The sequence below is a fragment of the Lepidochelys olivacea genome, assembly GCF_965140295.1.
Source record: "Lepidochelys olivacea isolate rLepOli2 genome assembly, chromosome: 20".
Lineage (NCBI taxonomy): Eukaryota > Metazoa > Chordata > Testudines > Cheloniidae > Lepidochelys > Lepidochelys olivacea.
Genome location: NC_140430.1, coordinates 17593103 through 17608108, shown reverse-complemented (window position 1 = coordinate 17608108; position 15006 = coordinate 17593103). Strand labels below are relative to the sequence as shown.

General features: G+C 49.4%; 1 protein-coding gene across 3 annotated transcripts; it reads right to left on the bottom strand.

Moving 5' to 3' along the window:
- Positions 1-395: 395 nt before the first annotated feature.
- Positions 396-14454, bottom strand: LOC311510770 (CD209 antigen-like protein C). Of its 3 annotated transcripts, XM_084610735.1 has the most exons (11): positions 14360-14454; positions 13660-13770; positions 12611-12700; positions 10410-10460; positions 9565-9654; positions 6318-6368; positions 5823-5912; positions 4531-4644; positions 3196-3347; positions 1516-1625; positions 396-811 (listed from the first exon to the last, which is right to left on the bottom strand). In XM_084610735.1, the coding sequence occupies exons 1-11, from the start codon at positions 14451-14453 to the stop codon at positions 679-681; spliced, it is 1086 nt and encodes a 361-aa protein (XP_084466861.1). In that variant the 5' UTR covers position 14454; the 3' UTR covers positions 396-678. The 3 variants fall into 3 exon arrangements, with proteins under 3 accessions (XP_084466861.1, XP_084466862.1, XP_084466863.1); XM_084610736.1 differs by lacking the exon at positions 10410-10460; XM_084610737.1 differs by lacking the exons at positions 9565-9654; positions 10410-10460.
- Positions 14455-15006: the final 552 nt, after the last annotated feature.

Here is a 15006-nt window from a genome sequence, read left to right as displayed (position 1 = left end):
GGAGAACAGCCTGGCCATGAGATCTACCAGGCTGGAGAATTGCTTCCTCTTGTGGGAAGGGCAGGAGCCACATGTCATGCTAGAGCCGTGAGGGGAACAAGCCGGTCCCGGGCCCCAGTGTGGGAGGGAAATGGATCAGATGGTCCAATGCCAGTCAGCTTCTCCACCTCTGCTTGCCACGATCCTGTCCCATAGCTCCACTCACTGTAATACCTGCCCAGCATTTTGAGCAGTGATATTCAGACCTCAGCGGCTCAGGAGCCAAATTAGCCATCGCCATTATGCAAAGGAGCCACAGGAGGGTGGATTCATTGTTTCATTTACTATATTACTATTCATATTTAAACAGTACGATGGGAAATATTTAGTTTTACATCTCTCCATATATTATTCTCACAGCAAATAAGTTAGTAGCTTAGTGCAAGTTGATAACTGAATGAGTTAATAACATAGTAAAAGAATCCAGATTGGTTAATAACACAGATCGATTAATAATTAAATCACAGTGTTTTAATAGCATGTGCTGCAAAGAGCTGTAGGAGACCCATGAAAGACCCTCTTGCAGCTCACGAGTGGAAGTCTGAGAATCACTGATTTAGAGAGAATAGGTCCGGAGCAGTCCCACATGGGGCAGGCTGTGTGACACCTCCCCTCCCTGCTGTGGATTCAGGGACTCAGCTAGCACTGCCGTTCACAGATCCAGCTCTCAGTCGTGGAGCATCTGGCATCGTTCCACTTCCCATCGAAGCGTATGCTGCCACAGTCCTCCCCATACTGCCCAACATTGTTGGGTTCCCCGGCCCCCCAGAACCTGAGAAGGAAACAGAAGCCCCATGGAATTAGAGGTCTCTGATTTGAAAACCTCCTCCATGTGGGTGGTGTGAAATGAGCCAGTTCCTAGGGGACAGGTCTCCCCGTCACCGACGCCAGTGGGCACTGACTGGTCTGATAGTTTTAGCACAGAGAGTCAAGGTGGGCATGGACTGATCTGCCTACTCACTCCTTGAGGTGGTGCCTGGAGGTCAGAGCCATGGCAGGTTGGTGCTAGCCACTGAATAGTGGGAAGCTGTCCCAGCCACTCCTCAAGCCATAGCTGTTCTCAGCTTGGAGGACATCAGTGTCCGGTGCATTTTACGGGTGAGGAAACTGAGGCAAAGAGCAGGAAGCGATGTGCCTCACAGTATGCCAGCAGAACACACTGCTGGGGCTGAGACTAGAACCCAGAAGCGCTGCCTACGTGTCCACTGCCCTGTCCACTGGGCCATGTTGCTGTTCTCCCCAGCACCTTTCCTTAGCATGACATTCGGAATGCCCCATGGTAAAGCAGCTTTCTGCGCCGCAGAAACAGAAAGCAGACTCATAACCTTCTTTCCCTGGTTGAGCCACTAAAGGGGACCAGAGACCCCCCGAATATCAATTGCATTGGTATCAGTGCTCCGTCTGGCTCTTTAGGGAGAGAGGAGATAACGCAGAAACAGTTCTCGCTCCAAAGAGGCTGAACAAAGAGGGACTTGCCTGATAGACAAGAGGCTGCCATCCAGCCAGCGCCACTCCCCTTCCTTCGCTGAGTCGCTGAGGCCCAGCCAGTACACTTCGGGCTCAATGATGTGGTTTGACAAAAATATCTATGTGGGAAAACGGGAAGAAGACAATCATGATCCCAAGCAGAAGGTGAGAGGGGAGGGGAGGGGGTTCCATGGGGCCTGTGTTTGTGGCCAGCAGAGTCTGTAGCTGTAGATTCTCACCCCACTCCGTTTTTCCAACTCTTTACATTAGGGCTGGCCACCCTGGATTTCTCAGGATGCACCAGGCATTTCCCATGGATGCATCGCTTCCCCTCTCCAAGAGGAGTGACCATTGTGCATCATGGGAGTTGTAGACGGGCTGGGTAGCCTGACCGCTAAAGAATGGGGGTCTGCGTCATCGAAACTACAGCTCCCATGAGGCACTGCAGCAGCATGTCCAAAGTGAAATGTTTCCGTTTTCCGTCGAAAATTTGCGGTATATAAATATTTGCCCCCCCAAAATGAAATTTTCCACAGGGAAAAAAAAGCTCATTTTCTGACCCGCTGTACTTCAAATGCCTCATCCCTGCCCTTTGCCCTGCAAATCTCCCCTGCAGAATGGGAGGTGAACAGTGGCCTGTTTGGGGCAGGGCTGTCTTTTTGTGACGTGCGTACAGCACCTAGCACAACAGGGCTCTGATGGGTCCTTCTAGGTGCTACCACAATACAGATCAGTGATAATAAGGCTGAATATTACACTGCTGTACCCTGACAACTGCAGGTCATTTTCAATCCTTCTACAGCTGCTGAGGGTCTGCCTTTGGGGCCTGTGAATTCCATGGTCTTAGGTCTCCTCCGTGCAGGGGTACCAAGGAATCATCTTACTGTCCCTGTTAAGTCCCATTCTGCACCCTGGTTACTGGGGGAGCCTTAAGTCCATGCCTGAAGATGAGACAGCGAAATACACACACTATGAGCTGTACTGCTCGGGAGTCAGATTTTGGTTCTGGTGACTCCAGATTCACACCAGCACCTTGACCACCTCTGCACTACATGTGCATCCTCCCAGCACCAACTAGTCTCTCAAGGTCCTGTTCCCAGCAGGCACCCGTCTCAATGTAAACCTTAAGGTGGATTCTCCCTCAGGGCAGGATTCCTTCTGCAAAGTCCTGGTGAGGAATCTGGAGTGGGGTCTTCCCCCGGATATCAAAAGGTCTTCCCTAGTGTGGTAGTGAGCAGCTGTGAAAAGCATTTTACCTCTGGGTCAGCAGCTGAAATTCTGCGCAGGTCGGTAGTGATCAAATGTTATTTTTAGGTCCCCATGGGACTCTGTGATTTGGATTCACAGGGGATTAGAACTGCCCCCCACCCCACACACATGAATTTTGATTCATCCACATCTGACACTGAGATTTCTGTTCACAAAGCTCACTCGACATTTTTCAAATGACTCTAAGTATCCAGGTTCCCCCAATCCCTCTTGAACAGCAAGCTACATCCAAAGATTCCTAAAGAGGAATTCTTCTAAATTCCTGGAGAACTTGGACCAGACTCTGATCTCAGTTATGCTGGGGGTCAAGCAAGAGTAACTCCAGATTCACCCTGGGGTAACAGCACAGAGTCTGTCTCTTTGTGCTTAATTCCCTCCATTCTGCATGATCCAAAATAGGAATCTGAGTGGATGGCTTACCTGTTCCTGTTTGGTGTTAACAATAACCAGATGAGACCCTTCATTGGTACAGAACTGCTTAGCATCCAACCAGGATTTAGCCAATGTTGAAAAGAAGTAGCAATTTTTCTCAAAATGCTGCCAGCCAGGTGGACATGTTGTGCAGATGAATTCTGCGAGAAGTCAAATGATGGGACAAGCCTGCATTAGAGAGTCAAAATGCAGTCCAACAGCAGTGTAAAAACTCAGCCGTGTCCCCATACTTTTTATTTACTTCTGACATTCTCACTGGGTTCCAGAAAATAATTTGCACTGAATTTGCGTATTCCCTGAAATTGGATTCTTTTTCCTTCCACCAGCTGCTTACAAGCAGTTAAAGTGATTCTTGAATTTATTCAGTACTTAGACTTATTCGTGAATTTCACCATGAAATTTCCCCGCCCGCTCTTGAAAAGCTTGCCATATAGTTTGTTGCAAATATTCATACTTCGACATTCATCCTCTGTGGGGTGGTTTTAAAAGTTACAGGCATTGTCACCGCTCTGACATGTGCTAGCAGGTGGCAGGGCGTGGTAGGTTGGTTTCCCAATGAAAAATGAATCAGTGAGTTAATATTTTCCTAGTATAACTTGTTGATTTTTGCTCTGTGCACAAGTCCTGGGAAAGAGGTGCCCATAAACAAAATGAAGGCTAATCTGTGATCTCTGCCCAGACACTGATGTCCAGTTTCCTAGATACAACTCTGCCCCAAGAATTGACCCTACTTAGAGAGTGGCAGGCAGGGAGCAAACTCCCTTGCTAGTTGCAACAGCTCCCCCCACAAAATATCACAGCCTGCAAACAACAACATAGCATGTCTTCAAAGACTGAATACTGCTGACATGTTTGGAAAGAGAACTTGCAAGCTGATGTACAACAGCACCATCTGGTGGCTTCTGCCATACAGTATTGTATCCATCCCATGTTAGGCTCCATTATGTATTTAGCCAACTAGGGGCAAGATTATCAGCTGTGTCTGTTTCCACTGGGTGGAGGGCTCGTATCAGGGAATGGGTTATGGCTCCCTGAGTCTCTGGCCGGTTCTACACCAACTCTGGTGCCCAAGGCGTAGAACCAATGAGAGAATCAGGGCCAGGCAGGAGGGTGGCATGGGAGACATCTGTGCTGCCTCTACAGCCTCTGGGGACTCCCAGCTGGGGAGATGTGGTCGGTTTCAGTGAATAGGGAGCTGCGCAGGTCATAGGCCTTTTGGGAACATGAAAGTCGAATCCGCTGTTCCCTGTTGACTTTCACTGACTCTGGGCATTTGCGGTTAACGCTGTCACTGGTTTCAAGCCCTGTCTGGTGCCCCCTTACCCGTGATGTTCCGTAACTCCTCCTGCACCCTGCTCAAGACCTCCTGGAGTCTGTCATGGTCCCTTCTTGCCTCAGCCAGCTCCTTCGACAAACTGTGCGTTAGGTTCCTTATCTCTGTCGGAACAGGCAGGGGGTAGAAAAATGCCACCGGCATCAACAGGTTCATATTTCTGGGCTGGCTCAGATCTTCCTGCACAGCAGCTGGAAATTTCTATCTATGTGTCCATCCATCCGCAAACACATTATCTGTCCCCATTCACAGCCTTCGACCTAGCTACACTCCGACACTAGAGGCCACCATTGTATTAGCTAAGTACCTTTGCTATCCTAGGCTCATTGATTTTCCTTCAAGCCGACTGTTGGATTCAGTGAGGGAATATTTAGCTGGCAATCAGGTAGCCCACACTCCCCCTCAGAATCACGGGGCTCTTCTATGGAGGTCTAAATCTATAGTCACGGCAGTGACCCCACCTTACCAAGATCAGAATCCGGCTCATGTTTGCACGGGATGGGCCTGATACCAGAAGGGCTGAGCATTCCCGAATTTCTCCTGCAGGCCATAGGAGCTTTGAGCTCTCAGCAGCACTGAGTGAACCAGAGGCCCCCCCACCCCCTCCGAGTCCCTGCCAGCCCTGCACTCCTACATATCTACAGGGTACTGAGACCACAATGCAGCAAAGCACTTAAACATAAAGCCAGTGATTTTCAACCTTTTTTCATTTGCGGACCCCTGAGCCTTAGAACGGTGGTGAGGACCCCTTTGGAAATCTTAGATATAGTCTGTGGACCCCCACGCGTCGGTGGACCACAGGTCGAAAACCATTGCTCTGAGCACGTATCATCCCTCACAGTAATCAGGAGTGTAGAGTTGTTTGACAGCTGCTATCATGGGTAACAATTTGGGGATTGAGCTGGGGCCCTCCAGAGATAAAGCTACCCATCCATCTCCCCAAATCAGCCCAGAGCGGGACCTGTCACGCGGGCTCACCCGTGGGTTACACGTGCATAGTGCCTTTGCTGGATCAGGGTCTGAGATCCAAACTTCTGCTGCAGCATGAACTGGGCTCAGGATAAAACCCGGGAAGGCCCAAGGGAACAGGATGCAGCTGATCCCAAACTAAAATGGGATTATCCATGTAGGGCTCCCTGCTCCATCCTCACACTTCCCCTTTCTGATCCTCCTTCTCTCCTTCCATTTCAGCTTGCCCTCCACACGGGAAGAGCAGACGCAGGAGTCCTTCTACAAGGAAGTAGCAGTGATCAGGCGTTGGAAGGAAAAGGATGTTTCTCACCTATGGCGTCCTGGAGATGTAATGGGTCTTTCGCATAATCAGCTTGGACCTCCTCTATTGCCAGCCTGACCCCAGCCAGCTCCTTGGACACTGCAAACAACAAGGGGCAGAAAAGAACTTTTGTACATTGGTGCATCGAAGGAAGAGACTCCACCCATGTGGAGCCCCCACGATTTTATTGCACGTCTTCTGACATTTGATATGTTTCTTCAAGCCCCCAGTCCTCGATTTATGCAGTTAGGAGAGAGTCTCAGCTTTCATTTAAAAAAATTAATTTCTACCCCTCACGGTAGCGGAGAACAGCTTAATAACGTGACCCAAGAGGCTCAGAAACCAGAACACAATAAATCAAGCCCAACTTTTATTGTATTTTTTAAAATCTCGTGAGTTTTAAGCCAGTCTCATGGGCTTGACTCAAGATTTTTGAATGCTGGGGTTGGCAGCACAAGGGAGCTGTTTATGCCCAACCTCGCGAGAGGCATCCGCAGAACATACCATTAAGAAGTCGACTGTTAAACACGCTGAATTCTTTGGACATCTTCAACTCTAAAAGGAAGATGAGAGAATGGGGAGTTTCCTTTTTAAATAACAACACAGGACCTCATGCTGCCCCACCCACACGCTCCACCCCTGAGGAACGCGGGATAAGGACCATTCATCCAGGAGTGTGTGAAATTTATGCAGCAAGGGCAGTCGTTGGCAAGGATGTAAATGGGTTTCACTTACAGCTATTAATGATTTATATTACAGTGCTGCCTAGAGGCCCCAACTGAGATTAGGGCCCCTTTGTGCCAGGTGCTGCACAAACATGAACTGATATTGGGTACCATTGCTCTGGGCACTGCATAGACACAGAGCGAGAGACAGTTGCAAATAGATAAGAAATGTTATCCATTTCACAGAGAGTGAAACTGAGGCACAGAGAAATGAAGTGACTGTTTCAAGGTCACACAGGGCGTCAGCGGCAAAACTGGGAACTGAAGCCAGATCTTGTGAATTCCAGCCCATGCCTGAGCCAGAACAGCAGCCAACCTCTACTCAGCTGGAGCTCAGACCCCCTTTGGGGCAGCAGGGTCTGAGTACTAACCCACTGTTACTGTGATGTTCTCAGTGCTCATGACGTGCTGCACAGTGACATCCCTGCAGTCCAGGTGGATGCAGGCTCATTACAGCATTTAGAATCCCGGGGAAAATTAGCAAATTAAGACCAGTGTTTATTAAGAGAGATCCAGTCAATGACCCACACAGGGGAACTGTGGTGGAGAAAACAGATCAGACTCAGGACTGCATTAAGGCAATTCAGGGGCATCAGGCACACCCCAGCATGAGGGTTCCCATTGGCCCTGCCCCTGTGCAATGATCCTAATCGTAGGTGGGTTTGCAGGGCTATTTGCTGGGTTTTTGAGGACACACTAGCACACTCTGCGTTGCATCCGAGGGTGCTAAAGGAGTTGGCGGATGTGATTGCAGAGCCATTGGCCATTATCTTTGAAAACTCATGGCGATCGGGGGAGGTCCCAGATGACTGGAAAAAGGCTAATGTAGTGCCCATCTTTAAAAAAGGGAAGAAGGAGGATCCTGGGAACTACAGGCCAGTCAGCCTCACCTCAGTCCCTGGAAAAATCATGGAGCAGGTCCTCAAGGAATCAATTCTGAAGCACTTAGAAGAGAGGAAAGTGATCAGGAACAGTCAGCATGGATTCACCAAGGGCAAGTCATGCCTGACTAATCTAATTGCCTTCTATGACGAGATAACTGGCTCTGTGGATGAAGGGAAAGCAGTGGACGTGTTGTTCCTTCACTTTAGCAAAGCTTTTGACACGGTCTCCCACAGTATTCTTGCCAGCAAGTCAAAGAAGTATGGGCTGGATGAATGGACTCTAAGGTGGATAGAAAGCTGGCTAGATTGTCGGGCTCAACGGGTAGTGATCAATGGCTCCATGTCTAGTTGGCAGCCGGTATCAAGTGGAGTGCCCCAGGGGTTGGTTTTATTCAATATCTTATTATTGGTTTTATTCAATATCTTCATAAATGATCTGCAGGATGGTGTGGATTGCACCTTCAGCAAGTTTGCAGATGACACTAAACTGGGAGGAGTGGTAGATACGCTGGAGGGTAGGGATAGGATACAGAGGGACCTAGACAAATTGGAGGATTGGGCCAAAAGAAATCTGATGAGGTTCAATAAGGACAAGTGCAGAGTCCTGCACTTAGGACGGAAGAATCCCATGCACCGCTACAGACTAGGGACCAAATGGCTAGGCAGCAGTTCTGCAGAAAAGGACCTAGGGGTTACAGTGGACGAGAAGCTGGATACGAGTCAACAATATTCCATTGTTGCCAAGAAGGCCAATGGCATTTTGGGATGTATAATTAGGGGCATTGCCAGCAGATCGAGGGACGTGATCGTTCCCCTCTATCCGACATTGGTGAGGCCTCATCTGGAGTACTGTGTCCAGTTTTGGGCCCCACAGTACAAGAAGGATGTGGAAAAATTGGAAAGAGTCCAGCGGAGGGCAACAAAAATGATTAGGGGACTGGAACACGTGACTTATGAGGAGAGGCTGAGGGAACTGGGGATGTTTAGTCTTCAGAAGAGAAGGATGAGGGGGGATTTGATAGCTGCTTTCAACTACCTGAGAGGTGGTTCCAGAGAGGATGGCTCTAGACTGTTCTCAGTGGTAGAAGAGGACAGGACAAGGAGTAATGGTCTCAAGTTGCAGTGGGGGAGGTTTAGGTTGGATATTAGGAAAAACCTTTTCACTAGGAGGGTGCTAGTGAAACACTGGAATGCGTTGCCTAGGGAGGGGGTGGAATCTCCTTCCCTAGAAGTTTTTAAGGTCAGGTTTGTCAAAGCCCTGGCTGGGATGATTTAGTCAGGGATCGGTCCTGCTTTGAGCAGGGGGTTGGACTAGATGACCTCCTGAGGTCCCTTCCAACCCTGATATTCTACTCTTCTGGGCAGGCTGAGGCCTCCACCTGCCCATATTTCTGCTTCCTTTCTTCAGATGGTCTGGGGAGTGTCCTGGAGGAGACGGGTCTCAATTCCCACTCACCCAAGCAGTAATTGTCTGTATGGGGCCCCAGGGATGTTCCTACCCCTGGTACAGACCAATTCCACTCATGCCTATGGCTTCCCCAGGGGTAACACTCTCAGACTCAAAGTAGAGGCATGACCTCACCAGAACAAAATCTCATTGGAGATTCAGTGATCCTAAGATCAGGGTAGTTGTTGTGCAACAACTTCCAAGAGTATGTCTACACCTAAAATGCTACAGCAGCTGTGCTTCAGTGTAGACACTCTCTACGACAGGAGGGGTTCTCCTGTGACTATGTTAATCCATTTTCCCAGAGCCAGTAGCTAGGTTGATGGAAGAATTCTTCCATCAACCTTGCACTGTCTACTGCACGGGTTAGGTCAGCATAGCTACATCTGTCAGCGGTGTAAAAAATCACACCCCTTAAAGACGTAGTTATGCAGATTGTTAACTTTTAAAGTAGACCAGCCCCAAAGAGCTGCTTATACCTCCTGTGATTGTCCCACTCCCCACAACGACCTATGGTCCTATATGAGCTGTGGGTCACATCCACAGCTAATGTACATTGGTTAAGCTCCACTGAAGTGATTTCCACCCGCCAAGAGTCTGACCCCGTGGGACTGACTCTCCTCTCCCTTAAGGCATAAGAACCACAAAAGATGTGCCAGATCAAAGGGAGAGAAATGTTTCCTTTATCCTCTCACCCACATAGTGCTGGAGAGCTGACAGATTTCTCTTGGAATCTCTTCTGGCCATATCTCGATCCAGCTGGGCTTCAGCAAGACCCTGGAACACTGTAGACACGAGACCTCTTGATAGCAGAGTAAAGTTTATGAGCAGGGGAAAACTCATATCTTTGGGGACATCAGTGCTGCTGTAATGTGCACTTTCCTCCCAGACACCACTCAAGACCCATTGCGATAACTGGGTCTACAAATTTACCCTCCTTGTGAGCTCAACTGTGAAAAGCGAGTGAACATTCCTCAAATGTCACAGTGACAGCAAATTTTGATGGGGAACGGTGCAAAAGGGAAACAGAAAGACTGAATTAGTCCAGACAAAAAGGCCTTTTGATAGAATTCAAAGACTGTGGTTTAGATCATGCCTGGTAAACAAGAAAAATTTGAGACCAGAGACTCCAGCCCTGGAGCACCCATGGAGTTGGTACCTATGCCCACATCAGTGCACTGGGCCATGCACTGTTGCCAACTCCCATGATTATTTCACAAGTCTCACAATATTTGATCAGCTTCTTCAAGCCGCAGCTCCTAGATACATATCACTAGGGAAGAATCTCAGCTTTCATTTAGAAAAGGTAAGTCTATGGCCCTCGTGTTTGCACAGAAAACCTTAAAAATGAGAGCTGACCAAGACCCTAACTTCTCAGAAACAAGGAGATGAATAACACGAGCCCAAGATTTATCATATTTTTAAAAAGCTCATGATTTTTAAGCCAATCTAATGGGCCTGACTCATGATTTTGAACGTCGGCGTTGGAGATACTCATCGGTTATGCCGTGATCTCTTGAGAAACACCAGCAGAACATACCGTTAGCCAGTTGTTTGGTAAATGCACTGAATTGTTTGGTCATCTCCAACTCTAAAAGGAAGATGAAAGCATGGTTCGTTTCAATTTTAAACACCAACAACTCAGCCCCTCACGCTGCCCCACCCACATGCCTGCCCCATGGGGAGGACCGGATCATGGCTATTCATCCAGAGCAGTGTGAAAATTATGCCTCAGTGGCAATGTGACAGGGTGTACCTGGCACTTTATGGCCCCCTGCTGGAGGCCCTAAGGTCCAACTACACCCTGGTCCCAGGAAGGAGCAGCGAAGGTGTGTCTGCAGGACTGCCTGGAAAGGCAGCACAGAAGCAGCCAGTCAGAGCCCAGCAGGCTCAGATAAAAAGAGCTGCAGGGGCTGACTGCAGGTCAGTCCCTAGCTGGGGCCAGAGTGGTGAGGAACAGGACTGTGTTCTAGCCAAAGGAGCTCAACAGGCTGCATTTGCCAAACCTAGGAGCTGAGCGCTCTAGCCCTAAGTTAACAGACAGAGGTGAAAAGACCAGGTGGGAAGAGGCCCAGGGAATATAGCAGCAACCAATTAAAGGAGGCCATACGTAGTGGCTGTTTATAGGGTCCCTGGGTTGGGACCTAGAGTAGTGGGCAGGCCTGGTGTTCTCACCAGCACTAGCAAAGTGGACTAAGCCCCAGGAAGGGGACAAGGCTTGTTCAGAAGAATGGAATTCAAAGGGCCCAGAGATGGGACGGAAGCCTTTAGTGAGGGTGACACTTTGTTGAATTCTTTGCTGCTTCAGAAGGTGCTCATCCATTTTTGACTGTGTGACTTGGCCAGAGGGCTGAGCCACTGAAGGTGACAACCTACAGGGGGCGCCAGGAGCAGGAGAAAGTCCTTCAGTACCAGATGCAGCAACTGGAGACACTCAAGAGACGAGTGTCCCCCCATTACAGGCAGCAATTGGTAAGGTTGTAAATAGGTTTCACTTATTATTATTTCATTATTATTGCCTAGAAGCCCCAGCTGTGATTGAGGCCCCCTTGTTCCAGGTGCTGTACAGAGCCCAACTGACACAGAGACCCTGTTGCTCTGGGTACTGCACAGTGACAAAATGAGAGACACTCCCTTACCCTGAGCTGGAGAGCATATAATACAATTAGACAGGAAATGTTACCCATTTCACAGATAGTGAAACTGAGGCACGGAGAAATGAAGTGACTGTTTCAAGGTCACACAGCAAGTCAGCATCAAACCTGAGAACTGAAGCCAGATCTCCTGAGTTCCAACCCATGCCTGAGCCACAACAACAGCCAACGTCTACTCAGCTGGGGCTCAGACCCCCTTTGGGAGCAGCAGGGTCTGAGTACTAACCCTCTGTTACTGTGATGTTCTCAGTGCCCATGACGTGCTGCACAGTGACACCCCTGCTGCCCAGGTGGGTGCAGGTTTGTTACAATGTTTAGAGTCCCAGAGGAAAATTAGGAAATTAACAACAGCGTTTATTCAGAGAGATCCAGTCAATGACCCGTGCAGGGGGACTGTGTTGGAAAGAACAGGACAGACCCAGGACTACATTGAGGCAATCCAGGGGCACCAGGCACACCAAGCCTGGTGGTTCCCATTGGCCTTGCCCCTGTACAATGGTCCCAGCCCTAGGTGGGTTGGCAGGGACCATCCGCTGGATGATTGGAGAACCACCACCACACTTCTCCCCCTGTCCAGTTTACTACTTCCTTACTTCATTTGAGCTGGGGTCTGTCCTGGAGGACACAGGTCTCTTTCCCCACTCACCCAAGCAGTGGCTGTTTATGGGAGCCCCAGGCACATGCCTGCTCCGGGAGAGACCATTCCATCTACGCCAAGACTTCCCCAGCAGGATAACACTCTCAGCCAATGAGACACTGGTAGAAATGTGACCTCATCAGAACAAAATTTCATTGGACAATCAGTGATCCTAGGAACATGACAATGTCCAACAGCTTCGAAGAGCTGCTTCCACCTCCTGTGGTTGTCCCTCTCCCCACAATAATCTACAGTCCTGTCTGAGCTGTGGTCAGATCCCCAACTGATATATGTCTGCTCAGCTTCATCTAAGTCCAAGGACCTATATCAACTTCCACCAGCAGTGCAACTGACCCCGTGGGCCCGACTCTCCCCTCCCTTGAGGTGTATGGACCAAAAATGATCCGCCAAGTCTTACAAGAAATAGAAGCATTTCCTTTATCCTCTCACCTAGATAGTCCTGGTGATGTGACAGATTTCTCTTGGCATCTCTTCTGATTGTATCTCGATCCAGCTGGGCTTCGGCAAGACCCTGGAACACTGTAGACATGAGACTTTTGATAGCAGAGTAAAATTTATCAGCAGGGGAAAACCATATCTTTGAGGACATCTGTGTTTCTGTAAAAAGCACTTTCCCCCCAGTTACCACCCAAGACTTCTGGCGTCCATTACCTCATGCTAGCTGTGATCTTCCACAACAGGCGCACTGTGCTCAACACAGGGATAGATTATTCTGGACACCAGCTCGGTCCTGGGTACAATGTAGAGCTGTGTTGGGGCTGCTCTATGTTACATGGAGCTGCCAGTGGCCCCACTCTACGCAAGCACGGGATTGGTTGGACAGCTCCAAGGGGCATAGCAAAGCTGAGAATGAAAAGGCTCAGCCTTCGGAGAGCAATGCAGGGGTCTGACTGCGGTGCGGAGCAGAAAGCTGCCTGCTGCCACAAGGAGCCTGCCTCGGCTCGTGTGTGGTTAGCTGGTTGCAAAGTTAAAAAGGACAGGAAGGTGTTTGTCGGGCCCAAGCTCTCCTTGTGTTAATATGGAAGAGGCAATTGTGGCATCGCACGGTGCCATGCTCCTGTTGCATTGTTCTCACCCCCAGACATTCCCTCTCCGACATTCATCTCCCTCACGCTGTTGCAAAAAGAACATTTTGATATAAATATTTCACAACCTTCAAACTAGCAACACAAACATGGCCCAGTTATTGATTTGGGGTGAGATTTTTCGGAGATTTGCGAGCTCAAGTCCCCTGGAAAGCTAGCAGGAGTTATGCTAAGGACAAATCCCACCCCTTTGAAAATCCGGTCCCCTTAACTCAGAGGTGAGGGAAAGTTACCTAGCAATGGTATCTGCTCCACAATGAAGGTCACAGCTGAGCCTCCATTCTCAGCCCAATTTTGTGCCCCACTGCTAAAATCCACCAAAAACTCGTCAGAGCAGCCTCATTCTTGGCAGGTTAGATCTGAGGCTGAGGTAGAAACGAACAGGAGACTTACATTTCCCAAGCTTCACCCAAATGAGAGCTGTAGATACTGTAATGCAAATTGCCAGCAGGACACACAGGATCGCAATGGCCTTCCCTTGGGCGGAGTTGGAGAGGCAAAGAGCTGTGGGGAGCAACACTGGTTAGATCTCTCAATGTGGGATTAACCCCTCCTAATGTTCCCTTTGGGGAGAGACTCCAGGCACTGAACATGCTTCCCTTAAAGAGAAGATGACTGGACAAAGGGCATGGAGGGATTTACCACAGGGTAAATACCTTGAAGGACTTCTAAGTCCCCTGTGTTCCATTTTCCATGTTGGGAATCCCTCTCCCTTTTGGCAATCTGGGAAGGACAGGGTGAGTGTGACCCCCAGATTGAGAAGCTCTTGCCTTAAAGGGAACATGAGAATCCTCTCGGGCTCAAGCAGGAAGATATGGTCAGGCTCCCAGGACCAGTTTCGTCCCTGGAATAGCAACTCTGAAGGCACTGGAGTGACCCAGGGATGAGTTTGCCCCATGGTAAGAAAGGAGTTTATGTGGAAGATGGGAATATCCAGACTTGACCAAGACACTAATTGGGAGAGAGAGAGAAACTCTCCTGATTTTGGGCACCGGCCAACCACAAATTCGGAAAGCCAGGAATAGGACCCAGGCCTCCTGACTCCCAGGGCAGCTCCTTAATCACAAGACCACCCTTCCTCAGGCCAGCTCACCTTTGCCACCTTTCTCAGGTGAGCGGCTCGCTCCCTGCACTGTCAATTCCACCTGCTCTTCCTCCCATTTGTGATAGGAGCTGTCCGGTTGCATGGCTGCGGATGTCTCTGTTCGGCTTCTTGCGGTTGGTGCGGTTTATATTGATAGGAGCCATCATCATGCCTTTCCGGGGGGAACGGACGACTCTGGTCACACTTCCCATTCTCACAGTTGCCTGGTGAGGGACCGTGGCCCAACCATTTCCTCTCCAGATCAGTGCAGATTCATAGAGTCCCTGTGGTTGCAGTTTCTGGTTCTTAGACTCCCAGGCTCTGGGATTGCTCAACTCCCATTGACTTTTATCAGAGCATGTTGAAATCAGCACTTCTCTCCCAGAGGCTGCTCAAGACAATCTGCCACCCTAGGCAAAACTTCAGTGTTCCATCCCCCTCCTCAGAGGCCAAGGGTAGCAGATTTGGCCAGTCACTCCTACGTCGTGAAGGAAAGGGCAGCAGTGCCAAATTCCAGTGCATGGCATTGTGGTCTTGTATGACTGGGGGGCAGCCAGGCTAAATTTGCCACTGTAGGCAGCTGCTCAGAAGTCTGCCACCGTAGACATCTGCCTACACTGCATGTACCTAGAGCAGCCTCTGCGAGCACCTCACCT

Coding starts and splice junctions, on each gene's coding strand:
- LOC311510770 (XM_084610735.1), bottom strand. CDS start 14,453: ATGCAACCGGACAGCTCCTATCACAAATGGGAGGAAGAGCAGGTGGAA. Junction 9,655..10,409: donor TACCAAACAACTGGCTAACG/GTATGTTCTGCT, acceptor TCGTGTCTACAG/TGTTCCAGGGTCTTGCTGAA. Junction 5,913..6,317: donor TAACAGTCGACTTCTTAATG/GTATGTTCTGCG, acceptor TGTTGTTTGCAG/TGTCCAAGGAGCTGGCTGGG.